This window comes from Monomorium pharaonis, chromosome 4 (genome assembly GCF_013373865.1).
Source record: "Monomorium pharaonis isolate MP-MQ-018 chromosome 4, ASM1337386v2, whole genome shotgun sequence".
In the NCBI taxonomy this organism is placed as follows: domain Eukaryota; kingdom Metazoa; phylum Arthropoda; class Insecta; order Hymenoptera; family Formicidae; genus Monomorium; species Monomorium pharaonis.
In genome coordinates, this window is record NC_050470.1 from 20,922,350 (window position 1) to 20,949,209 (window position 26,860).

Sequence of the window (26,860 nt, forward strand, 5' to 3'; positions counted from 1 at the left end):
CTAAATGCACCCATTTGATCGGTCTCCAACTACTCCCAGTTCCCAACTGGGAGAAAACGAACGCAGCGTTGGAAATTCTCAAAACTACCAACTTAACTTTTTCTTCTAGCACCAGCGAAAGCTATTTTCGAACGCACCCTCTATAAACGTTTCGAAGCATTCTTTGATTGGTCAATTTGTAAAATCTTTGTTTCGATTGGTCAATCAAACGCTTCGAAGCATTTGTAGCGTCAAGTGGACCGCAGCATACTCTAGGGGTCTGTTCGCGTCACATGCTCCGACATGCTCCTATTCACCCCAACGCACTCCAATACGTTGATTCCGATGACGCCAACCTATTAGAATGCGTTGGAGTGAGTAGGAGCATGTCGGAGCATGGCGACGCGAACAAACCATAGTTTACACCGAGCGCTTGGTACGCGTATCAAATAGTAAATAACTAGTGAATGTGTTTAATCATTGGCTGATCAGCTTAAATTCACTACTTGATACGCGTACCAAGTGCTCGGTGTAAACTAGAGCTTTGTGTGTGACAGCCCTTAAGGTCAAACCAATGGTTTGTTCGCGTCGCCATGCTCCGACATGCTCCTACTCACTCCAACAACGCATTCTAATAGGTTGGCGTCATCGGAATCAACGTATTGGAGTGCGTTGGGGTGAATAGGAGCATGTCGGAGCATGGCGACGCGAACAAACTACGGGTCTGTTCGCGTCACATGCTCCGACATGCTCCTATTCACCCCAACGCACTCCAATACGTTGATTCCGATGACGCCAACCTATTAGAATGCGTTGGAGTGAGTAGGAGCATGTCGGGGCCTGGCGACGCGAACAAACCATACAAGTCAAACATAGGATGAGGTTAATTCAAAGTTATGAGATTTTGGCATGTCAAATAAAAAGCACATTGCCGGATATCAATAAAATTTAACATTTTACACTCAACATGCACAGGTAATGTATTATTTTGATTCAAAATTTTGCATAGCATTTTGAGGTTATCGAAGTTACGTAACGCGAATGATATCGGGTGCTTTCCAGTAACGTACACAGACAACATTAATACTGTGCACGATTCATTGTCAATATTTTCCACTTTTTCTGGGCCTTTGCAGGACGACTGATTTATAATTTTCGGACATTGTTTTATGCTTTATATCTTTGTTTTTAGTAACGCACAATAACTGTCTTGTACTTAAACTAAAAAGAATTTGTTAAAACTTGAGACACAAGATAGTTCCTAGATAGCCAAATGTCTTGATGTTGCAGTTGTATTGCCAACAATTGTTGCAGCAACTAATTTAGACTAACTTGGAACAAGGTAAGACAGCATTATGTCTGTCAGGTTGAACTCATATGAATTTTATTTTTAACAATTTCTATTTATCAGTTTCATTTTCTTATCAATTATTTGTTGTTGTCATGATGCTGTTATATTATAAACAATATAATGTATTTATTGTTGACTGTTTTCTTTTTAAAATGTCTTTAACCAATAGTATATATAAGTAATCGTGTTGCTAAATTTGTAATATGTTTTATTTCAATATCAACAAATATATATCAAATCTATAACAATACATGATTACATGTGTTGTTATAGATTAGTTTGCCCAAAATGTTATCATGCTTGATAATCATTGTAGATTACAAAAAACAAAGATTTAAAGCATAAAACATTGTCTTGAAATCATAAATCAGGTGCTCTCTTAAAATTTTTTTAAGCTAAAAGGTAAGTCTGCTTGTAATTTAAAATCTTGAAATGTAAGACAATTATTATGCATTACTAACAAGGGAACCTAGCAAACTCAAAATTCTGATTTTAATAAAACTTGGCATAAATGTAGAGGGGTAAATACATGAATTAAAAAATTTTTAGTTGGTGCTTATAAATGGTTTAAAGGGTTGAAACCATCCTTCAAAAATTGAGGATTTTTGCCTTTTCTCGATATATCGTAAACTAAACAAAATATCAAAAAATGTTTTATACAAAAGTTTTACAACTTTAATACTTCTATTTAACTATGCTGTTCATTAAAAAATTTTTTTTTTAATTTTTACCTCTTTTTATCTCTCCTATGTTGAATATTTATTGCATCAAAATTTCAATTTCAGTGAAATTCAGCACAAATGTAGAGGGGGGCAATACACGAATTCAGAAAATTTTAGTTGGTGCTCAAAAACGAATTAAAGAGTTAAAACCCTTCAAAGATTGAGACATTTTTACCTTTTTTCCATATATCTTGTAAACTTAACAAAACATCAAAAATGTTTTATACAAAAGTTTTACAGTATAAACCTCCATTTAATTGCGCTATTCATTTTTTGAAAAAAAATTTAATTAAAAAACATTTTTTTATTAAAAAAATGTTAAATAAAATTAAATTTTATGTATCCAGCATTTATAAAGTAATTAATTATACTATTGTATACTACGTATTACTTCACGTATTACTACGTATATCATCTTTGTGATACATTTTTTTGGTGTAAGCAATATCTTTGTCTCCATCATTTCTTTGAGCAACATCATGATTGCAAACATTATGAGGAATAAAAATAATGTAAGTATCAATAGTAAAAATATTTGAAAAAAGATACGAAGATAGATAATTGTAATAAGTTATTTAGACAATTAGATATTTATAACAACTACATTTATGTTACAGAAAAAATCTTCAAATATGTGGCATAATATTTCTTATCAGCACGGTGAGAATGTCAGTCATAAAATGCATGCATATATATATATGGGCAAGAAAAATATTTCTACACATGAAAAATATTAATATCAGTACAATATTAATGTGAAAATGACGCGTCATCATTTAAATAGGTACCAATCTTATATTAATACGTGATTTTCATTTTATACAACATATATGATTCATACGTAATATGAATATAAAACATGAATGTAAAATATGTGACATTACAGAGAATGGACATTATGTGAAAACAATGTGACTACTCTAATATTGCGCACTGTCACATAAAAAAATACATACAGGAATGCAGTTAATATAAATATATAGTATTATAACAGATAATATACACATAGATGATATAAATAATACGTAGTATGCGATAGTTTAATTACTTTATAAATGCCAGATACATAAGAGTCAATTTTATTTAATATTTTTTTTAATTAAAAAAAGTTTTTGATAAATTTTTTTTCGAAAAATGAACAGAGTAGTTAAATGGAGATATTTATACTGTAAAACTTTTGTACCAAACATTTTTTGATGTTCTGTTAAGTTTACAAAATACACTGGCGCAAAAAAACGAAACAAAATTTTCGACCGATTTTTAGGCAATCTTCAAAGTGATGCAACTTTGCGAAAAATTATCCAAATTACATGTACTTTTTTTTAAATTAAAGGGCAAAGATTCTACTTTGAGAATCCCTACGCAAAAGTTTGATTTGTTAAGTGCGAACCTTTTGTATCCCATGAAAACCAAACATGTGTTTTTTAATTGAAAAAAGTAAAAGTTTGTTATCATTTTGCACAAGTTTCTCGTTAAAATCTTGCTAATATTAATTCAGATTCTTAAAGTTGATTCTTTTCTAAGCAATTTAAAAAAAAACATGTTGATACGATGTTTATACGTGAGTATGTATATATGTATGTTTACATATAGATGAGTATAGATGAGTATAGATTCTATACTCATAAACCCACACAGACACGTAAACATACATATATATATACACATACTCATACATAAAAAATAAAAGTTCAAATTTTATTTTAAAAAATCAGCCTTTTCAAGGCCACATGATGTACAAAATCCGATCGTCATTCTCCACGTGGTGCAGATCGGGTCACTTTGATGACAGCGGTATGATTGAGTTCAACACGAATAAAATCAATGTGCAATCATATTGATATTCAAAATTCATGATATTCAAAAAATACCGTATTTATTCGCTAAAATACCTTAAAGTGCAGTGCAAATTTCAAACTCGCGTGCAATCAACAAAAAACATCGTATCGACATGTTTTTTAAATTGCTTAGAAAATCAACTTTAAAAATCTGAATCAATATTAGCAATATTTTAACGAGAAACTTGTGCAAAATGATAACAAACTTTTACTTTTTTCAATGAAAAAACACATGTTTGGTTTTCATGCGATACAAAAGGTTCGCACTTAACAAATCAAACTTTTGCGTAGAGATTTTCAAAGTAGAGTCTTTGCCTTTTAATTTAAAAAAAAGTACATGTAATTTGGATGATTTTTTGCAAAGTTGCATCACTTTGAAGATTGCCTAAAAATTGGTCAAAAATTTTGTTTTGTTTTTTTGCGCCAGTGTATATCGAAAAAAAGGCAAAAATGTCTCAATCTTTAAAGGATTTTAACCCTTTAAACCATTTTTGAGCACCAACTAAAATTTTCTAAATTTGTTTATTGCCTCCCTCTACATTTGTGCCAAATTTCACTGAAATTGAAATTTTGATACAATAAATATTTAATATAGGGAAGGTAAAAAGGGTAAATTTTTGAAAAAAAATTGTTTTTTTTTTAATGAACAGCACAGTTAAATAGAAGTATTTATGATGTAAAACTTTTGTATAAAACTTTTTATATTTAGTTTACGAGATGTATCGAGAAAAAGCAAAAACTCTCAATTTTTGAAGGGTGATTTTAACTCTTAAACCGTTTGTAAGCACCAACTAAAAAATTATAAATTTATGTATTTACCTCCTCTACATTTATGCCAAGTTTCATTAAAATAAGAATTTTCAAGTTCGCGATTGTCGCGAACTTAAAACATTGTCTTGAAATTATAAATTAGTTGTTCTACTAAGGCCCTAAGATTTGAGACACAAGATAGTTATTGTGTGTTACTAAAGACAAAGATTTAAGTCATAAAATTTGTCTTAAGATTGTAGATCAATCATTCTGTTAAGTTAACACAATTAAAACATGATGTGATTATGGCAAAATTTTATCAAATTTTATTTCAAGATTATCTCAAGTAATGTTTTAAGATGCTAATATTCTCTTGTGATTGGTTGATGTTAAGATATTACTTAATATGATTTTAAATATAAAACTCGATTATGAGTATTGATATAATCCTATTATGTTGTTTTATATTATTTTCCATTGAACACAATTATAATAATGTCCTAAGGACATTGTCATGACTTAAGCTGTGTTTGCTTTGGTACTTACAGTTTTAAGCATTATTTCACCCTTGTTGACTAAATATTAAAGAATATAAATCAAGTTTATAAATACTTGAAAATTTCATCTTTGTTGTTTATGAAATGTTAAACAGGGACAAATGATGCTTACAAGAACTTGATGATATTACGATAATAAATCTTGACTTATTCTTTAATTGTTTGTTATTTGATAATATAATATGAATGATATTCTTATGATAAAATTATGATATATATATATGATTTCTATGTTCTGTCCAAGTCCATGGATATTATCATTACATTTTTAGTGGTAAAATGTAATGTTGAAATAGAAAAGTGAAATAAAGAAGTTAAGCAGTTAGACAAATTGATACTGTGTTACATAGTGGATAATTGTGTTCCATTACTGGAAAGTATTCACTGAGAATTTTCCAACAAGAATTATAGAAAAATATAGTGCAATATAGTTATTTTGTTTGTTTGTCAGTGTTAAACATGAATAAAATAATTTATTGTATTGCACTGTATCTTTTTGTGTTTTTTGTTAGAAAATGCCCTATCAAATAAAATTAAAATTTAATTTTTTTGTATCACAAATGAATAATTATTTCTAATATATTTTTGAACACAAATTATTGTTCAAATTTGAATATTGACTCACAATTTTTAAAAAAATGATGTCAAAAAAACAACGAAAAAAAAGAGTTAGAGGGTTATCATAACGTGCACTGGCAGCATTTTTCTAAAATTTTGTTAATACCATGTGAATTATTAATTTTTATCTTTAAAATACATTCCGTTTTGTTTTGATGATTTTTGTATGTTTTAAGATACAATAATTTGATAATTTGATAGTTTTTTGAAATAGCTCTTTTAAATATATATTATTTTTTATTATTATGTATAATTTGTATAATTTATAAAATTATTTTAACTAAATAATGTTTTTTATTGTCATATACAGTTTATTTATAAATATAAATAAATGAAAATATTTTAAAATAAAGCAACTCTGGAAATATTTTGATAATAATTTTATTGAAAATCTTTCAATTGAAATTTATTAAGATTTATTAGAATAGAATCTTTATACACTTCAGCATTGCACTTGCCAAGAAGAGGACTTACTTTACAATCTTTTTTAGCACACTTATTTCTCCATCCATCCATTTAACTATCTTTCTATTCTAACTGGTGCGTCGCATGGCTTTCTTTAATATTATATAACATAACATATCTTATTGCTCCACTACAATTGCAAGAATCCTACATATATAATAATCTCTATTCTGTTCAGTACACAATAGCCAAGAAGAGAATCCTACATAGAATACACTATAATCCTATATAAACGTTTTTTCTCGCCACTATCTTTCAATCTTTACTCTGTTTAGTTTTTTTTCAACTTATACTTTTTTTATCTATATATTACTATATATTACTTTATCTATTAACCTTTCTACATATACCTTTTCCTCTACTTTCTACAACCTCTATTTCTTTTCTCTGTCCTCCCTCTTTTCTCTAAACATTCTTTCTACCTTCCATTATTAAAATTATTTCTACAAATACTAACTCTTAGACTTTATACCATGTTAGTTGCCTCCTTTCTTTTTTCTAGCATCTTTAACATAACATAACATAACATATTGCACCGCATCTTATCGCACCGCACAAAGCCTACCTATAATATAATCTAATCATATCTCATTATTTTTCTTTCACTTATCTTTCCATTTTTTCTCTGTTTACAATATTTCAACTTATAATTATATTTCTTTACTATATTGTCCAACCTTTCTATTTAAACCTTTTCTTATTTTCTATTATTTCTACTCTTTTTCTTTTCTTCCTCCTTTCTTTCTCTAATCTTTTCCTAAAATTATTTTTACCATTTTTTCTCCTAGACCCAGACCTTGTTAGCTGTCACCTTTCTCTTTTCCTAGCTTTTTTATGTGCTCTTTATAATCCCCTATCCCTATTAAACGTAACGGCAAGTTTATCCCCTTATCTTCCTATTTTTATGTTTCTAAATTTTCTTCTCATTCCTATTAATTACTTTCACCTTTACTTTTTTCTCCGCATTTAGCTCTAACTCTTTTTCTCTATGGATATTACCATACCAGGAGGAGGGGAACGCAGTCCGGGGAAGCCGGGGGTTCAGTCGCGCCGATATGCCTCCCCCCCGCGGCCCCACCAGCCCAAGGGAGGGGAGGGCGGGGCGAGGGTCCGGTCCTCCACGGGCCGGTGTCCTACCGCCTCGCCCCAATCCCGTTTCCCCCCCCGGGAGGGCAACCTTACGCTCGGCTCCCTCCTGGGGCGGGGGGGGGCATCTCTCCTCCGGATAGGGGAGGGCCAGTCACCCCTTGCATGCACGCGTTGATCAAATCTGTGATCCCCTCTGCAAGAGGTGAAAGAGGGGGGAGGGGACGATAGGCCCAGGACTAAAGCGGGTCACACACACTTTCCGTAGAACGTAACAGTAAGGTTTTGACCAATCACGTACTTGATTTAGTCGCTTACTGTTACGGTCGCCCAATCCAACATGTCGAAATCTTACTGTTACGTTCTACGGAAAGTGTGTGTGACCAGCTTAACCCGACCGCCCGTCGCCTCCCCGCCATTGTCATCCCTCCCGGCCCATCTGTGGGTCTCCCTTTAGGCGTCCCACAGATGGGCTGGGACGCCCGGAGGGGGCGTCCTTTGTTGCGCATCGCGGCGCTCCCCCCGGAGAGGGAAAGGTGGGGGGACGTCTCCTCCCGTCTCACCCTCTCGTCCGTCTCCCTTCGCACCATAATGGCAATGCAAAAGGAAGCAAATACCACCCACCTCTCCCGGCTCACAACCGCCGCCCCCACGGCGACCAAGGACAAGTCGATCGGCCCGATGGCCGCCGCTCTCACATCACTTATTTTAATTGATTTTAATAAATTTTAATGTATTTTAATTAATCTTAATTTTAATAAAAAGTAGTCAATTGAAATAAATGTTCAGTAAACATTTTAATAATATATTTTTTTTATCAGGGGAATACAAATTTTTATCTCAAAATTGTTAATCAGTGTATTAATATTTGTGTATTAATACTAGTAAAACTCAGATTCAAGTTTTAATTTTGTTTACTTATTATTAACACTACAAAATCAATAAGAACTGATTGTTTTAATATACATTTTTATTATTAATTAATTACTCATATAATTTAAAGTTAATTTCTGCATTAAGTTATGTGTAAAAACATTTTAGGCACACATTTGTCTTGGCACAATTGCCATGGAAATATGATTCTTCCAAGCAAAACTTGTGGCGAATGTATAGAACAAAAGCAAGTCATAGAATCAAAGAATATGAAGGTCGCAAATTAGTTGGGTAATAAAAATAAACAGATATAAAAGAAAGACTTTAAAAATCTGTTTTTTTTTTGTTTTTTTTTTTTTTTTTTTGTTATATGTGCGTCGAAAGTGGTCCCTTTCATTTTTTTTGTGAATGAAGTCATCGACTTTTTAGCATTTTAACATTATTGCACAGTTCTTATCATCCGATAGATGGCGTGAATTGTGGCGAAAAACATTCCAGCACGACTTTTTCGACACGTTTGATTTTAGCATTTACATACGTGTCCTCTCGCAACACGCATATAGTAACTCTCGCAGAATTGACCAACGCTATGTCGTTTGGTCTTAACTTAACCTAACCTAACCTAACTTAACTTTGGTTAATCTGTCAATTTGCGAGAACGTAAGATACAAGGGACTACACAGCGGCGCACAGATAACAAAAAATATGGTATGCAGTACGAGTATAACAGTTTTTTGTACTCTTGTACAAAAAGCTGAGTGTTGTATTATTTTTTATTGTCTTATATCACTCTCTGAATAGTATTTAAACAATGTTTTATAGTATTATAATATTATAGTATTTGAACATTACTGCAAACTATTTAATTTATGTTGTAACGCGCGCGCGCGCACGCGCACACACACACACACACACACACACACACACACACATTGTATAAAATTTTATATAAAATACATGAATTGGTGCGTGTGTGTGTGCGTACTCATACGAGAAACACGTATAAGTCAAAATTTTCCAAATAATTTTTTAAAATTAGTTTTATAATTAGACATAGTGATAAATTCTACTCGATGTATCAGATAATGACACTTTTACATTTTTTAATTATTTTTAGTGCTGCTTTTGGAAAATCTTGATAATTTTTTTCATCTGAAAGAGAGATTTGTTGTGAGAAACTGTGTTGTTTCTCAAATGATCGATTTACATTTTTAACGTAGCATGCACCATTTAAATAAATATTTTTTTTTGTAGCTTTTCAATGGAGAAAATGTACTACGTGGTTGCCGATGTAGAAAATTACAAGAATTTTTTACCTTTTTGTAAGAAATCTGAGATTACTTTAAAGACCAAAGACTTTCTAAAAGCCAATTTAGTAATTGGATTCCCACCTATAAACGAAAGTTATACTTCGAAGGTGACTACGGTGTATCCAAGAATAGTTAAAGCTGAATGTAAGGATGGAAGATTATTTGATCATTTAGATACTCTGTGGTTATTTAGTCCTGGACTGAAAAACAATCTCGAGACATGCGTGATTGACTTCTCCTTATCTTTTGAATTCAAATCTGCCATTTATTCTCATTTATCAAATTTATTCTTCAATGAAATTGTAAGGCAAATGGAAAATGCCTTTCTTGATGAAGCCGCGAGAAGGTATGGCCAGCCATGTTTAAAGACAGTACGATTGCAAAGGTGACAAGAAATACTTACAGAAATCATTAAATATAAAAAAATATTTATTTTTTTGTAATAATAAATTTATTATTAATTAACTCTTTAAAATAAATATATGCGAGTTGCATACAACAGAAGATAATATATATATATAACTCAGGGTGATAAAAAACCATGAACCATATGCTTACATTAATACATTTATTTTTAAATTCATGGGTTTAAATATATGAAATAAAAACACTTTAAGAATTTAGCCTCCTGTCTTTGACTCAATATGTATATTTTTTATATGTAAAAAGTGGTTCCAACATATATTGTTGAAAAATACCAATCAATTTCATTAATGATACCCATCTCTCTCGCAAGAAATTGGACGACTAAGAAGTAAAAAGATTACTGGGATATGTCCAAGAGGTAAATGTGAATAGAAAAAATAAAATAGAGAAAAATATTGACAATAAGACACAATAAAATTACTAGAACACAAAAGATGGGTGGGATGAAATATAAGGACGGCCAACTGCGTCACGTTCAAAAATTACACTAATCAATAGTTATAACTTCCACTTCTACTACTACTCACTCACTCTTCTCGTACAACCTTTGAATATATATAAATGGAGGAGGAATTGCTTTGTTCCATGTAGACCGAAAGTGTGTCCAAGATCTGTGCGAGAGAGAAAAGTATAAGGTGATATTCGTCCTCTCTGCGCATGCTCAATATCATTACCTGCACCGCAGTTTTAACACTTCATAGACCTGTTCTTTTTAGCTGCACTGCTGCACTGGTGCAATAAGTTAAAATGAGAAAAAATATATTTGTCTCACTTTAACTTGTTGCACCAGTGCACCAGTGCAGCTAAAAAGAACAGGCCACTTGTTCACTTCTGTACGAATTGTATGTGTGTGTGAAAACCTTTGAGTATATATACATGGAGGAGGAATTGCTTTGTTTTATGTAGACCGAAAGTGTGTCCAAGATCTGTGCGAGAGAGAAAGGTATATAGGGTGATATTCGTCCTCTCTGCGCATGCTCAATATCATTACCTGCACCGCAGTTTTAACACTTCTTGTGCATTTCTGTACTTAATGTATGAATTGTATGTGTATGTGAAAACTATAGACATAGTAAGTATAGACCGAGCATTCCGCTGTATAAGCGTTGATGCATATGAAAAGAAAGAGAAAAGATATGAAGAATCTCTTTCTCTTTTTAATGCCGGAGAAGTGGGGAGCTTCTCCTCATCTCCTCGCGTCGATCCATCATTTCCTCTGTCAGGCTCTCCCTACTACGATGATGTCAGAGAGAGAAAGAGATTCTTCATATATCTTTTCTCTTTATTTTCGTATGCATCAACGCTTACAGCGGAATGCTCGGTCTATACTTACTATGTCTATGGTGAAAACATACAATGCCAGCCATTGTAAGAGCCACCGCACAAGCTTTTTCGTAACACGTTACGTTACGTTAAGTGCTCCATAAACCTAAGTTCGTACTTAAAATTAAACTTACATCAACGCACAAAGAAACTTTTAACGTAAGTTCTTAAGTTCTTACGTTAAGGATTTCTTTGTGCGTTGATTTAAGTTAAATTTTAAGTACAACTTAGGTTCGTATGGAGTACTTAACGTAACGTAACGCGTTATGGAAGAGTTTGTGCGGTGGCCCTAACTTATAGCGTCTATAATACTGCGCACGCATGCGCAGAGAGAGCAAGTATCATGCTATACTTTTCTCTTTCGCACAGATCTTGGACACTTTTAATGCTGGCATTCCTTCTCCATGTATATATATTCAAAGCGTACAACACACACATATTTTGTGACTCCAAAATGGCGTCCATGCGAAGACCCTTCCCCTTCCGTCGTTCATCTACAGGGTATCAATCGTATAATTTTTCCCCTAAAGCGGAAACGTGAAAAATGAAAAGTTTTAAGTTACTGTCTCTTTCTATTCAACATCAATAGAAAGAGATAATTACATGAAATTTTTCATTTTTCACGTTTCCGCCCTAAAGAAAAAGTTACGGGGTGTTTACGATAATGGCTATCCGAATAATTTTCTCTAGAACCGAAATATATGATAAGTACAGCCATCTACTACCATCATGATTCGTGACAACTTAATGCTGTCTGGTATAGCCAAATCAACATCACGAGCGTGTTGCAAGTTCCGTGAGTTTATAGCAGGTAACCTAAAAAGTACGATATAAATATTAGACAATATTTTAAAAATACATGATTGTGTTACATAATTACTATTTTAATAAAGTTAATAATTTTACCATACATTAAAAACAAATTATTTTTAATTGTAATAATCAAATTATTCATAATATTTATATCGTATTTTTTAGGTTACCTGCTACAAACTCACGGAATTCGCAACTCACAACTTGCTCGTGATGATTTGGCTATACCGGACAGCATTGAGTTGTCACGAATCATGATGATAGTAGATGGTTGTGCTTATCATATATTTCGGTCCTAGAGAAAATTACTCGGATAGCCATTATCGTAAACACCCACTGTTTCACTTTTTACAAAAGTTCACGCTAGGGAAAAGATTTATGATTGACCCCCAGGCACAGTATATTAAGTATATACAGTAGCGACAGTGAGCATCGGCACCTTTGATGTAAGTGGTAACCATAGATAAGCTTGTATTAATGGAGGGGTCATTGCTATATGCCGGAGTCCGCGCAGGGAGAATCGACAGAGACATAAATATATTCTCATATATTCTGTCTCTTTTCGTATTGGACTCCTCACCACTCCGTTTTCTAGAAGGAAAGAAGTGTCACATATACGAGCAGTACGACAGGTACGAGCCTACTTACTTGGTGTCTACTTGAGTCTTGGGCTGTTATAATTAGTACAAAAAATTTTTACATACGAAAGTAATACTGTGCATTCATTGATTGGCATGCATCTTTTAGATTCTGAATTATGTACCACTTAATGAATGCACAGTGTTATCTTTGTACGCAATTTTTTTTCGTACGAGTTCGAGAATCGGGCCTCAGATTGTATAGTTACGAACCTGTTCCCACACAAAAAAAGACAAAATATATCCACCTCTCTGTCGATTTTCCTCGCGCGCGTCGCGACTTTGAGTATATATACATGGAGGAGAAATGCCAGCACTGAAAGTGTGTCCAGGATCTGTGCGAGAGAGAAAGGTATATCATGATACCTGCTCTCTCTGCGCATGCGTCAAACGCTATGCCCTAGTTTACACCGAGCACTTGGTACGCGTATCAAGTAGTGGATTTAAGCTGATCAGCCAATGATTAAACACATTCACTAGTTATTTACTATTTGATACGCGTACCAAGTGCTCGGTGTAAACTAGGGCTATATGTACAATGGCTGGCATTGTATGTTTTACACACACATACAATCCGTAAATAAGTACAAAAGTGCACAAGAAGTGCACAAGAAGTGTTGAAACTTCGGTGCAGATAATGATATTAACGCATGCGCAGAGAAAGCGAGTATCATGATATACCTTTCTCTCTCGCACAGATCTTGGACACACTTTCGGTCTACATGAAACCATAGCAATTCCTCCTCCATGTATATATACTTAAAGGTCGCGATGCACCAAGGCTCCCCTCCATTAATACAAGCTCTATGATACAGTAGCGACAGTAGAGAGAAATTGATGGTCTGATTTTCTTTTGCGCATGCGTTGGTTGTACAATTAAGAATATGGCGTCCATGGCGAGCTGTCATCAGCTGTTAAGACCCTCACACATGAATTGACATAACCGTAACAGTAAGGTTTCAACCAATCACGTACTTGAATTAGCCGGTTACGGCAGGTTACGGTTATGGTCGCCCAATCTGATGCGTCAAAACCTTACGTTATGGTTATGTCAATTCATGTGTGAAGGCCCTTATAGCGATTTTGTGGCAATAGTAAAAAAAATAAGCTAAATATAGCTAAAATAAAAGGCGACGCGCGATGGCCGTACAGAGATGAGCGGAAAGGCGGTCGTTCATTGGACATCGCGCGTTGCGCGCAACAGAATCGCGCTGGTCTGCTGAAGCCATAAGAGGTCTAGGCCAATAAGCATCTTATGTATATCAATATGGCGACTTTATGCTGAGAACTGATTGGTTCATCGGTCTTACGCTAATGCTTATGCAGCTTATGTCATTTTGTGTATGATGGTCCTAAGGGCCCCCGCACAGACTTTTACATAACGCATAGTGCATGACGCATAAGAGAATTAAGGTGGAAGCACATAAAATTACAGGAGCCATAAGGCAGAATGCAGAAGCCATAGCGCATGCGCTATAGTATTACATTTTGCTAGAGATATTATAACAGAGATTCGCCAATGCGTTAACGATTTCTGATTGGCTCCCGTCGCTTGGGGTATAACCGGAAGTATGAGAGAGAAAGATAGATATAACTGACAGAGAAAGCCTAGCCGACCTAACCTATCACCTGTCAAAAGAAAACAGAGTGTCTACGTGTCTACCAAATAGAATATAAAATCAGAGAGAAACCTGAGGTTGCACATATTTTTCTACAAGTCTAAATACAATGCTTAAATTATATTTATAATACATAATGTGTATATAAACATAATATGTATTTATATATAATAAAATATAATTTCTTAATAATTAATTTATATTACTTAACCTTACATGGGAAAATTAATGAAATATGCCTAAACCTTTTTTTTTAATATATTGTGTTTTAATATTTATTTTGTTCACGATTATTAAATATCAATAACTACAAATAAAAAAATATATATATTGTATTCTTGCATTTACAATCAAAATAAACCGCCATCGAAAATGTCATATCCGATATCCGGTTTTACCCCAAAGACGACACATTGGCGAATCTCAGTTATAGGACGGGATTCATAGACCGATCTTAAGCTCAAGCATTGTCTTAAGTCTAGCTTCGAGCCAACTTGAGACTTACTTAACCAATGAAATAACAGCATTGACGTCTCAAGATCGTGCTTAAGCTGGAACTTGAATAAGATTCGACTATGAATTCCGGCCTTAGATCGATCTTAAGCTCAAGCATTGTCTTAAGTCTAGCTTCGAGTCGACTTGAGACTTACTTAACCAATGAAATAATAGCATTGACGTCTCAAAATTGTGCTTAAGCTGGAACTTGAATAAGGACGGGATTCATAGACCGATCTTAAGCTTAAGCATTGTCTTAAGTCTAGCTTTGAGCCGACTTGAGACTTACTTAACCAATGAAATAACAACATTGACGTCTCAAGATCGTGCTTAAGCTGGAACTTGAATAAGATTCGACTATGAATTCCGGCCTAAGATTCGACTATGAATTCCGGCCATAGTATCTCTATATTTTGCCATAACAGATAAAGTAATACCATAGCGCATGCGCTATGGCTTCTGCATTCTGCTTTATGGCTCCTGTAGTTTTATGTGCTTCCATCTTTAATCAATTATAGCGTTTTCGATTTGATGACTCGACCTGACTCCGAGTCAATGGTTTGTTCTTTTCCACTGCAAAAAAGTGATAAACTGTGCAAGAAATGAAGATAAAAGGAACAAACCATTGACTCGGAGTCGGGTCGAGTCAGCAAATCGAAAACGCTATTAGAGTCGTCTATTTTCTTCCCCAGGATAGAAAAAAGACCTGATTGGTTAATTCTTTTATGCATTATGCATTTTATGTTATGCAGAAGTCTGTGCGGGGGCCCTGAATGTCTATAATATTTACTGGGGCTGGATTCTTGAATTCATTCACAAGAGAAACGTATGTGCAAATATTTGCTCTAACAGAAAAATTGCAAGTGTATTGGTTAAAAGCTATATATAATAGCCAATAAATTTTCAACTTTTCTGTAAGAACAGAATTTGCGAATACGTTTCTCTTGCGAATGAATTCAAGAATCGAGCCCCTGGTCTATAATAGTTACTAGTGCAAAAAATCAATTTTTTTCATTACCAATCAACAAAATTACAATAGAAATGGAATGTAGAAATGTTTTTAAGGAGGGGCAATGCTTCAATAACAAATTATAGGCTTCGTCCTCCCCCTACATTCTCTCATTAATTTTTATAAAGCACGCATTTTACGTGCTTTAAAATAAGAAAATGTATTAATTTATGCGTGCTTTATAAAAATTACTGCGGGGATGTGGAGGAAGGGCAAAGAACTGCCCTTGTACCCCGCCCACGCATTCTCTGCACTACATGGATTGCGACTTTGCATAAAAGATTAGGATAATAATTAAATTAATAGATTTTCTTATTTCAAAGCACGCATTTGTGCATGCTTTATTTTAATAGTGACTTTATTATTTATTAGAGCTGGATTCCCTTTTGTTAAGATTTACCCATATTTCTTTATAGGATTCAGATTAGGGCTGCTTTCCTTTTAGCAAACACAATTGACACAAGCATCGTTCTATCTTTTTTATGTTGAATGAGTAACAAAGATAAAACGATACTTGTGTTGATTGTGTTCCCTAAAAGGAAAGCAGCCTAGGACAATAATAATTAGGTTTAGAGTAGGTTTAGAGTAATAATAAATTGATTTTCTTATTTTAAAGCACGCAAAAATGCGTGCTTTATAAAAATTAATGTGGGATTGTAGGGGAAGGCCTTCGTCCCTTATATAACCCTACCCACGCGTTCTCTACACCACGTAGATTTGTTTTAAGTAAAGCAGAGATATATATATTATGTAACTTCTCAAGAAAGACTTGCCTCTCCCTAAAAACATTTCTACATTCCATTTCTGTAGTAGTTTTGTTGATTGTTAATAAAAAATATATAAGTATTTATTTTTTAAACCAGTAGCTATTATAAACATTTACCTTGTTGAGAAATAACTATGTCAGTTAAATCGTAATTTATCATCAACCAGGGCACCTCTACCAATGGGGTGGGTGTGGAAGGGGGAGCGAAGGCCCACCTTGCACCTTCCCCAGCGTGCGTGTGGCCGGAATTCATAGTCGAATCTTATTCAAGTTCCAGCTTAAGCATGATCTTGAGACGTCAATGCTGTTATTTCATTGGTTAAGTAAGTCTCAAGTCGGCTCGAAGCTAGACTTAAGACAATGCTTGAGCTTAAGATCGGTCTATGAATCCCGTCCTGTGTGTGTAGCCACAGCGAAAAAGTGTCGATTAAGTTTTTTACAAATAATTCGTAAAAACTTTCTGTGTTAATAACTTTTTAATAAATACCGCGCGAGCGCGTCCTAAAACAACATTACTCAGATTGATGACCTTGATAACATATGTAAAGGACATTAAAATCAAAGGTGGCTCCGTATAACTACATAATTATTTGTATCCGAATTATTATGCAAATCTGTTTGAAAAGACTCAGGGTGCGGTCCGATGAAGCGGATTATGCGGAAGCGAAACGAGCGGATCACCAATCGCGGGATCATTCTGATAGAACTCTTTCAAAGATTCCGTCGAAATGGTCCTGTGATTGGTGGTCCGCTCGTTCCGCTTCCGCATAATTCGCTTCATGGGACCGCACCCTCAGGCCCGTATTCAGAACACGCTAACAAAAATGTTGTTATCCAATAGAAAAATATGTTTTTTATAATACAGATTCTTCTATTGGATAACAACGCGCTAGCATTTTTGTTAGCGCGTTCTGAATACGGATCTCAAAGTATAACTAGGTTCGACCAATCAGAATAAAGAGTTCTCTATCAGTTTTCAATTGGTCAAATCCCATCAACTTAACCGTAATCTCAATCTTTGATGCGGACAGTCTGTTACGAGCTTTTTAAACCGAAACTTAATATTTTGTTTTACTATAAATTACAACTTGCATTAAATCTCGGTTGATATATATGTTTCAATTCTCGATATATTCGGTTTTTTCTCTTCGTCATATTAAAATTTGAGTTATATTTAGTGCGGTACAAAATTCTAAATATTCTTTTCTGCATCATCACACGTTCTGCTATGTTAATCGCGTGAAAATCATTCACGTTAGGATTCTCGTGTCGCACGAGGCCGCGGCGATCCAGTCCGAAATGCGGACTTTCGTCCGTGTGTTCTAAGGTTAAGTGTCGCGTATATATAATGTTCTAGTATCAACTACTATATACATATGCCGACGTATCTCCGCGCGTTAGGAGCGTGCGATTGAAGTGTCGCGCCTTGCGTCACGTCAAAGTACATACATCAGTTAGGGGCATATACGCGCATTGCGCGCGCTCCTTTCCGCGAAGAACGTACGACACAAAAACGGAGCCACGCGGCAGAGACACCGTTCACGGTCGTCCACCGACCGATGCACCGTCGGAATAGCAATGAACTGCGCAACGGGTGATAGGTGTGGCATGTGAATAAGGAAAGGAAAGCGCACAGAGTGCCGCGAGTGATCGGAGAAAGAGAGTGTAGCGTAGTGCACACATGTGTATCCCGAGAGAAGGATGAAAAAGTGCGACATCGTTTCGTTTCATTATTATAAATAAATCGTCACCCTGAGGAAATTCTCGCTAAAGTTTCAACCCGCGTGGGCGATTCCTTGGAAAGGAGATCTCCATTGATCTTCACATCCGTCGATCCTGATCGATCCTTCGCGCGTATACTTGCGTGTACCAGCAGTGGCGTGTATCGTCATGTGTCGTCGTATCTGCGCCTATGCATCTCCATCCATCGTCGCGCGCCGATCTACGTAGAGTAGGGGTAGTGGAAGGGAGGACAGCGGCGCCAGGGTGGTGATGCCGATGGTGGTGGTGGTGTCTGGTGACGGCAGCGGCAGCAGCAGTGACGGTGGAAATTGGAAATAGTGGGGAGTGACGCGGGACGTTGAGGGGGTTGTTTCGTGCGGCACGAGCGAGAGAGTGAGGTTAGCTTGTGTATGCGTCGCGCTCTCGCTTTCTCTCTCCCTTTCTTTTGCACACGCGCGCGCGCGCCTGTGCGATTCGCCCGATCGTGTCTTGCTCGTTCTTGTCCCAATCTCGCGCGCGCGCGAGGCCATCGTGCTCTCTGTTCTCGCGCGCGCGCGCGCGCGCGTGTGTGTTCACTTGCTTGCTCGCTCGCTCGTTTGCCCGCCCGTCCGTCCGTCGGCTGGCGCGCGCGCGCGCGCGTTAACGGAATTCGCGATCAAGCACGCAGCAGGGACCACCGACTAATGTTTAAATGGACGCATCGTCCATTATCACCCAAGTGTCGCGGGATGACGAGTTAGGCGCGTTCAACAGCGAGAAAGGTGCGTATCCGCGTAAACGGACTCGCGCCTCCTTCCCGTCTTCCTTCTCTCGCCTCCACCCCTGCGACATTCCCGTAACGCTCTCCAGATGCTGCACCGGAGGATTCCGTTTCTCCCTGCACCTGTTACGATGTCTACACTCGCATTCCTTTCCTTGTTCTACATCGCCGAACTTTATCGTTTGCCGTACGCGAGCAACTTCACGCGGATCGTTTTCCGTGCCCGTATTTCCCGCCCCCTTGCACTCCGCTACATCCGATTGCCATCCCTTTTTCGAACATCCCTTGTAACGTGTCCGTATCGTACGTCTTCCGCGATGTCACAAATCTTCTTACTTTCCTGTGCTATGTCATGCCCTTTAACCTTTTACGAGAGGCTCTCTAAGGGCAAGAAAACGACAAAAAATGCTTGCTGCAAAAGGTTAATTGCAGCAACACATTATGTTCCATAATTGTATATATGTATGTACGTATGTCTGTATGTTGTATGTGTGTATGTATGTATGTATGTGTGTATGTATGTATGTATGTGTGTATGTATGTATGTATGTATGTATGTATGTATGTATATATGTATTTGCATATGTGTAAAAGGTACAATTGCTTGTTTTGAACTTTTTAGGTTGAAAATATCACAAAATGAGTCTTCAAATTAATTCTACAAAGTGTTCTTTGCTTCATGTTTCTTGTTTGTTGATTTGATTATCTTTTTCTTTTTAAACACACATACGCAGGTACATATACTGTTATCAAAAATGACAAGATAAAAGTTAACTCCGAAAGGACAAGAAACATAATTGTGGATAAAATAGTATGTAAAAATATGAAAAAGATAAGCAAAAACAGAAAGAAAACATAAATTAATCTTTTAAAGTAAAATTTGGAGTTTACATCAAGTATCAGGTCTGATCAGTGTACTTTTTTGTTGGTGAAATTGAGAAAATGTACCTTTGTTACATATGTAATAAAATATATATATACATATATACTTGTTTATTTATATTTTATATAGATAACAAGCATAAGATGCAATAGCATCTGCTCTAAGCATGTTTAGAATATGTAATTTGGAGATATATAATTTGCAACTAAATCTTTTTTTTAAATTCAATTTGTCTAATATGTAACAGTAATTGATGCAGTAGTAATTGGTCATCTTCTTGCAGCCCAATTACCTCGAGAAAATGAAGCAGCCAATAATACTACGTCGAGTGGCAAGAAGCCGAGGGGACGTGGGCTCTTGCGCTCACTGCTCTGCTGTTTTGGAAGAGGTCGAGGTGGTAGTTCAAAGAGCTCTAAGGCTAGTTCTTTGCAAGGTGATGGCCGTGGCTCACCACCACCTGGCACCGGATCACCGAGGTTTCTTCTACCACCAGTCAGACATCAAGACATGCACAAAAAGTGTATGGTAATCGACTTGGACGAGACTTTGGTGCATAGTTCTTTCAAACCGATCAACAATGCAGACTTTGTTGTTCCTGTAGAGATTGATGGAACGGTACATCAAGTGTATGTCTTAAAGAGGCCTTATGTAGACGAATTTTTGCAAAGAATGGGTGAATTATATGAATGTGTACTATTCACTGCAAGCTTGGCTAAGGTAAGTTTATTTAAAAAACTGAAAGTAGAGTAAAGAAATAATTAGCCTGTGTTCTTAATAAGTACAAAATAAACGCATTTTACAGTTTGATTATTATATGTTAATTTAATTAAAAATGTTCTTGCAATAATTGATTGTTTGTGTTGTATAGTGTTATCTACTTATATAAGATCTAATTTACTATAAATTTGAGAAAAATAAAAGATTGATACAATAGATTTAAAACATTCTATATATGGAACATAGATTTTATTATTCAATTATCTATATTATTATATGTTCACAAAAAAATTATCTTGTTAGATAAAAAAGATTAATTTCTCTTTATGTAATTATTATAAAATAACTTATAATATTTTTATTAAGGCAAATTTAAATTAATTTGTATTATTTATTATAAAATAAGACTTTATAAAAAGATTTCACGATTTACAATTATTTATTTAATTCACAATTATTTATTTAATATTTATAACTATATTGTAACTTAATATTTACAGTATGCAGACCCAGTGGCGGATCTATTAGATCGATGGGGTGTATTCAGAGCAAGGTTATTCAGAGAATCCTGTGTGTTTCATAGAGGAAACTATGTTAAGGATTTGAACAAATTAGGTCGGGATTTGCAACAAATTATTATTGTAGATAATAGTCCTGCCAGTTACATTTTCCATCCAGATAACGCAGTAAGTTATAATAATGATACGTGAAAAAGATGAAAATCTCACTGTTAAATAAAATTTATACATGTTACTTTTATTTTCGTAATTGAATAATGTTTTCTGAGTTCTAATGGTGGCTAATAATAAAGATATAATTCTCCTGTAGGTTCCAGTGGCATCCTGGTTTGATGACATGACGGACTCCGAGCTCCTGGATCTAATCCCCTTCTTCGAAAAGCTCAGCAATGTGGAAAATATCTACACGGTACTGTGTAATAGCAATCATCCTTACAATCAGATACCTGCGCACGCGGTGCAGAGCAATCAGAGTCTGCCGACATCAATTTCAATGGCTGCTTCCTAGCCCCACCTGAATCCTGGCAACTCAGCCAGTCTTGTCGCTCAATGCACCTTCCGGAGGATTTTAAGGGGACTACTCCACGTGACCCACTCGCTTTGTGGTGAAGGATCCCGAAGTGCTCCTCGTTGATCTTTGGAAAAATCGCTCCGATTCAGCGGAGCTAAATGTCATATCTTGAAAGAGCGCATCATTAAGTTGACACACACAGTCATAGCTGCTGATATCTTTCTTCCTGGCGAGCAACGCAATGAAGACTGAGTCAGTTTTGAAGCGCGAGTGTTCTTCCATTTTGCACCAAGCGTTAAAAGCGACGAACTATATCGATCCTGTCCGCATCGGGCAGACTGAAAATACGTCTGTACTCAACAAAAGAATCTAGTGAAGGATAAAATCAGGAATCTCCATCGAGTGGAAATTGTTTATAGAAACAATTGTTGATCGATCGAGAGAGAGAAAAAAGAATAATTAGAGTGATTGCCGGTGATTGTATACTGTAATGTATACTAAAAAATGTAGTTTTACAAGAAAGAGAGAAAGTATGAAGAGAGGAAAAGATAGGAAAAGAAATCGAGTCGTTTGATGGGCCATGCTGTTGCCGTAGTTTTTTCTTTAATTCAAAATGAGACATTACAAACTCTATTCACTTAGATTTGATTACAGAGAGAGCATCAATGTCCTGATTACGTTTATGAGTGCTTCTGACCCAACTTACAGAATATTGAAAAAAGGGAGAGTAACAGTAGCAGGTAGCCATTTAAAGTCTTTTATTTGTTAGAAATCTAAGATGGAAAAATTTTATTTTAACTGTTATTTTAATTATTTAAAATAATACTGTAAGAAGATTCGAAAATTTTTAGAACTTATATAATTTTATAATTCGTGGATACAAAGTTTGAAACAAAAATCTATAATAAATATCAATTGAAAATTTAGATAAGAATCTTGAAATTAAAATATTTTATAGTGCTTTAATTATTTTGCTTTAATTATTTGAGAAACTATGAAAAAACAAATATGCAAGCTTAATCTCATTAAAGCCCAAACAGGTTTTTTTTAACATTTTCAGAATGTAATTCAAGACTAAGAAGTTCAAGTTCATAAGAATATATTATCACTGGTAGAATACTACTCGCTTTACATTGTCGAGGAGTAGAAATAATAACTTTCTGTGCATTCTCGGTTAAATTTTCATCATCTATATTAAAGTGTCATATAAATTGCTTTATAAACATATGCTAAAAGATATTTTTAAAGTCTTTTATATTCTTGTAGTATGCAGTGAATAGTACAATTAGTATATTAACAAAGTTTATTATAAAATCTAGCAGTCATAAAATATTAAAATTATAATTATTCAATTGCTGTTATTAAATGTGTTACATCCAACAAAATTATTGGCTGTTGAAAAATTTACATGCAAATTAAGCATTTCATTGATATTGCATTTGAGTATTGTGTTAAGTATAATATTTCCTGCTGCTGGTACACACCTTTTGTAGAACGCTGTGTATGCGGCATTTAAGACGGTGACATTGAAATTTTACAGGGTATGTACTACTTTTTTTATTCACTTTGATATTTATAAGCATTTTAATTTTTACCTTTACCAGTTTTCATTATTAAGTAAATAGTTTTATATTTTATATTTGTTTCTAATCTATTGGAATAAAATATTTTAATTACACTGATATCTCTCTGAATATTATTAATTTTTACTTTTATTCAGCAGCTAAATTTTTTTGTCAAACTGTCAAAAAAGTTTCAGAAAATTTAAGATAAAAAGTACATGATTTTTAAAAATTAAGATAAGCTTATTGAAAAAAAATATTGATTGTTTTACAGAAATTAAAGAGGTCACATCAAAACTAAATTAAATGTGCTGTTGAAAGAAAAGAAGAGGATGATAAATTAAATATTCGAAAATAATCGTGAATCAAATTATTGTCAATAATGATAAACTGAAAGCTGGGCCAATGCATATCATTCTTTCCCTCCAAGCTATGAAGTTATGTCATGTTCAACTATTTGTTTTTTTGGAGCAAAAAAATGATAATAAATTCAATTTCGAATCAAATTTTGTAATTATAATCCAGGCATTTTTTTATTCGATGAATGTATATACATGTAATCTTTTGTGTATATGTTAATAACATTTTTAATATACATTGTTTAATGTGTATATGTGTGCGTATGTGTGTGCGTTTGTGCGCATGTAGACATATGTCCATATACATACATACAAAATTAATGTTATATTCAAATATTATATTATCTCACATTTTTTTATCGTAAATTCGCTAATGTATTTTCATCCCGTTATACTACTAATAACTGCCAATTTGAATTATCAGACATACGTAACTGCCAATCTATGTGAAATATATCGAAATAAAGAAATAAAGGGAAATTTGGAAAGGAGAAGAAATTACTTTGTAAAATTCTAATTTTACAGTAATTTCTGTAATGATTAAGAAAACATTAACTATTTAATATTTTTTTTCTAAATTTTATAACTTATTTGCACACGCACACACACACACACGCGCGCGCGCGCGCGCGCGCGAATCTATGTAAAAAAAAAAAGAGATGTTTTAATGGATTTTACGAATTTAACAATTACCAATTTTTTGCTTCAACGAAACGAATTGCACGGTAATGTTTTAACAAATTAGAATAATTTAGATATAGCCCAATGTGAAGGGCAATAGATAAGCAGCAGTATACCCCTACGCGTATATGCATATATTTACTAATGCGTAATTTGTAAACAATCACGGCTGCTTGATCGAACATAATGAATGTACAAAGTGCATGGTACTACCATAATTAATTCATATTGTTATTTTTTTCGGGTTTTTACTTCTGTTAATATTATTATATTATATAATATAATTATATTATTGTAAGTATCGACGGTGATGTCGTCACTTAGATGCAGAAGACGTTAAATTTTTACTTTGCACATCTTTTTACTAAAAAATTATGCGGCTGGATTCTAATCAGAACATCTCAATTTTAAGTGAAAATGGTGAAAATTTTCGAACTTTTGCATTGAATTGACGATATTATAATCGATATATTTAATGTATATTGATATTCATGAAGTATATTGATTATCAATATCAGCTTGTAACAAACTCAGCTGCGTCTGTTTTATTTTTTTCTTCCTTCAAATACAGAGTAGTTCAACAATCAAAATCACATCAATGATAACTGATAAAAAGATAATTTCTTGTCGACATGTACAATTCAGAAGACCAAAATTTTCCAAAATTGCAAAAAATTTTTTTTAGGAAAAGTAAAAAAATTATGAATATCAAGTGTTCTATATATTCAAATATGATAGTACAAAATCATTTTTAATCTCTGAATATGACAGATATACATGAGAAAAAATGCAAAACGTGATTTAAATATGATATGATTGTATGATTAATGAAAAAATTCATATATATGATATGCACATACACATATGAGAAATTACTTTGTATATACGAAACTACTTTGAAAATACCAAAACTATCGTGCAAATTTTTTTTTAATTTTATCAGAAAGTTGTCTTCCTTCATGCGCGCAATCGTGATAGAATTTTTAGACTACTCTGTATTTTGAAATGTTTTATTAATTTTTATCGATATATATATATATATATATATATATATATATATATGTATATATATGTATATATATATATAATGGTAGCTCGGAAACATCCGACCATTTCGAATTATATTATTTCTACTTAAACTAAGAAAGAGATTTTAACAAAGAGATTTTTGATGTGGCTTCCAATTCTTCCATCCTTCTGTACTTAGTAAATGTGCCGTTGTTTCTCTTGTAAACGTTACGCGCGAATGTATATCATAATATTCTCTTTATAATAACGCCCATCGAAACGACTCCGTTAACGTAAGTAATGACCGACATATATCCGTTCCGGGACAAATCTGTGCACGATCCGAGGATCCGAGAATCTATAGGTCGTCCAAGCATCCAAAAAGTTGAACGAAATTTGGCGGAATTAAAAAATCCATGGATCTCTGCTCAGTAAAGGAAAGTTGACGGTATTTAGGAATCTAAATCGATTATTCTAAAATCCGAGACTGTAAGGATGTAAAAATCCACGAATCCATCAATATATCTAAGTGTGCAATGATCCAACACTGTTTTGTGATACTTAAAAGAAAAATTTACGTTAGCGTAGTAAATCTATGATTTAGAAGCTAAGAATAATCGAGAGGAATTTTATCTTTGAGATATCAGAAGGATTGAAAGCTATCAAAAATTTGGCATCTGAAATAAATCAGCTAGTAAGAAATCAAAAGTATATTTAGCGGCGTTTGGAAATCTAACAATTTGAAAGCTCGAGCAAATTGCAATTTGGATTAGAATTCCAAAAAAATCCAGGAACTTGCTATGTAGAGTCGAAGAAATCACGGATGCACAGATGCATAGATCAAAATTATACACAAACGCGAAGAAGAATCTAAGGATTCAAGGATCTTAAAGCATTTTAGCTACAGCACAGAATTATTACGTTATTGCGTATGAAAAGTCCATTTTTACTTTTTATCGATATGATCTAGAAGGAGTTGAGCGAAGTTTATATGCGAAGATATATAAACTATATTATCAATTAGATAAAATGGAATCTTGTAATCGAAAAAAGTTGTGAGAAGTATGTACAGTTTTTAAAAGACCGTGCAATTCGAGCGTCCATTTTATTTATTTATTTACAAGAGATACATACGCTGAAAGTTTTTTTTAATACTTGCGGACTTGATAATTCAATGTTTCGTACGCAAACACGTGATATCTTAACATAGTTTGAAGCAAGAAAAAACGCGAGTGAGAAAGTTGCCAATAATGTTCTCCCTCTTGAAATCGCAATCATGATTTCGGACCGCCTTGCTACGCATAATGAAGCGACAAATTTATAAAATAATTGTGTGTGTGTGTGTGTGTGTGTGTGTGTGTGTGTGTGTGTGTGTGTGTGTGTGTGTGTGTAAATACACATGTACATGTGTACAATGTGTGTTGGCGTTTAACTATATATATTTTTTTGAAGTAATAGAATATCACACATTTTTGAAAAGTTATTTTGTTTAAGAAGATTT

The 26,860-nt window shown here is 34.1% G+C and overlaps 3 protein-coding genes across 4 annotated transcripts in view; 2 read left to right on the forward strand and 1 right to left on the reverse strand.

The window, feature by feature from the left end:
* Positions 1–18,495, reverse strand: part of LOC118645314 — a 51,059-nt gene extending 32,564 nt beyond the window's left edge. The window contains exon 1 of the mRNA XM_036286188.1: positions 18,390–18,495. The gene's annotated coding sequence lies outside the window, so the exon portion shown is untranslated. The remainder of the gene's footprint in view (positions 1–18,389) is intronic.
* LOC105835465 (coenzyme Q-binding protein COQ10 homolog B, mitochondrial) lies at positions 778–10,174 on the forward strand. The gene is made up of 3 exons (XM_012678766.3): positions 778–954; positions 8,408–8,530; positions 9,494–10,174. Exons 1-3 carry the CDS (start codon positions 947–949, stop codon positions 9,936–9,938), a joined length of 576 nt encoding a protein of 191 aa, XP_012534220.1. The 5' UTR covers positions 778–946; the 3' UTR covers positions 9,939–10,174.
* A 486-nt stretch (positions 18,496–18,981) lies between the features above and the next one.
* LOC105830300 (carboxy-terminal domain RNA polymerase II polypeptide A small phosphatase 1) lies at positions 18,982–25,000 on the forward strand. 2 transcript variants are annotated; one of them, XM_036286182.1, is made up of 5 exons: positions 18,982–19,121; positions 20,287–20,720; positions 21,221–21,406; positions 21,549–23,290; positions 23,586–25,000. In XM_036286182.1, exons 1-4 carry the CDS (start codon positions 19,052–19,054, stop codon positions 21,744–21,746), a joined length of 888 nt encoding a protein of 295 aa, XP_036142075.1. In that variant the 5' UTR covers positions 18,982–19,051; the 3' UTR covers positions 21,747–23,290; positions 23,586–25,000. The 2 variants fall into 2 exon arrangements, with proteins under 2 accessions (XP_036142075.1, XP_036142076.1); XM_036286183.1 differs by lacking the exons at positions 18,982–19,121; positions 23,586–25,000 and adding an exon at positions 19,140–19,541 and having other exon boundaries at positions 21,549–22,422.
* The last annotated feature ends 1,860 nt before the right edge of the window (positions 25,001–26,860 follow it).

Bases quoted from the DNA above. Each gene is read 5' to 3' on its own strand.
- LOC105835465 (XM_012678766.3), top strand. The intron at 8,531-9,493 runs GTAATAAAAATA...TTTTTTTTGTAG, and splicing joins GAAGGTCGCAAATTAGTTGG to CTTTTCAATGGAGAAAATGT.
- LOC105830300 (XM_036286182.1), top strand. From the start codon at position 19,052: ATGGACGCATCGTCCATTATCACCCAAGTGTCGCGGGATGACGAGTTA. The intron at 20,721-21,220 runs GTAAGTTTATTT...TAATATTTACAG, and splicing joins TCACTGCAAGCTTGGCTAAG to TATGCAGACCCAGTGGCGGA. The intron at 21,407-21,548 runs GTAAGTTATAAT...ATTCTCCTGTAG, and splicing joins TTTTCCATCCAGATAACGCA to GTTCCAGTGGCATCCTGGTT.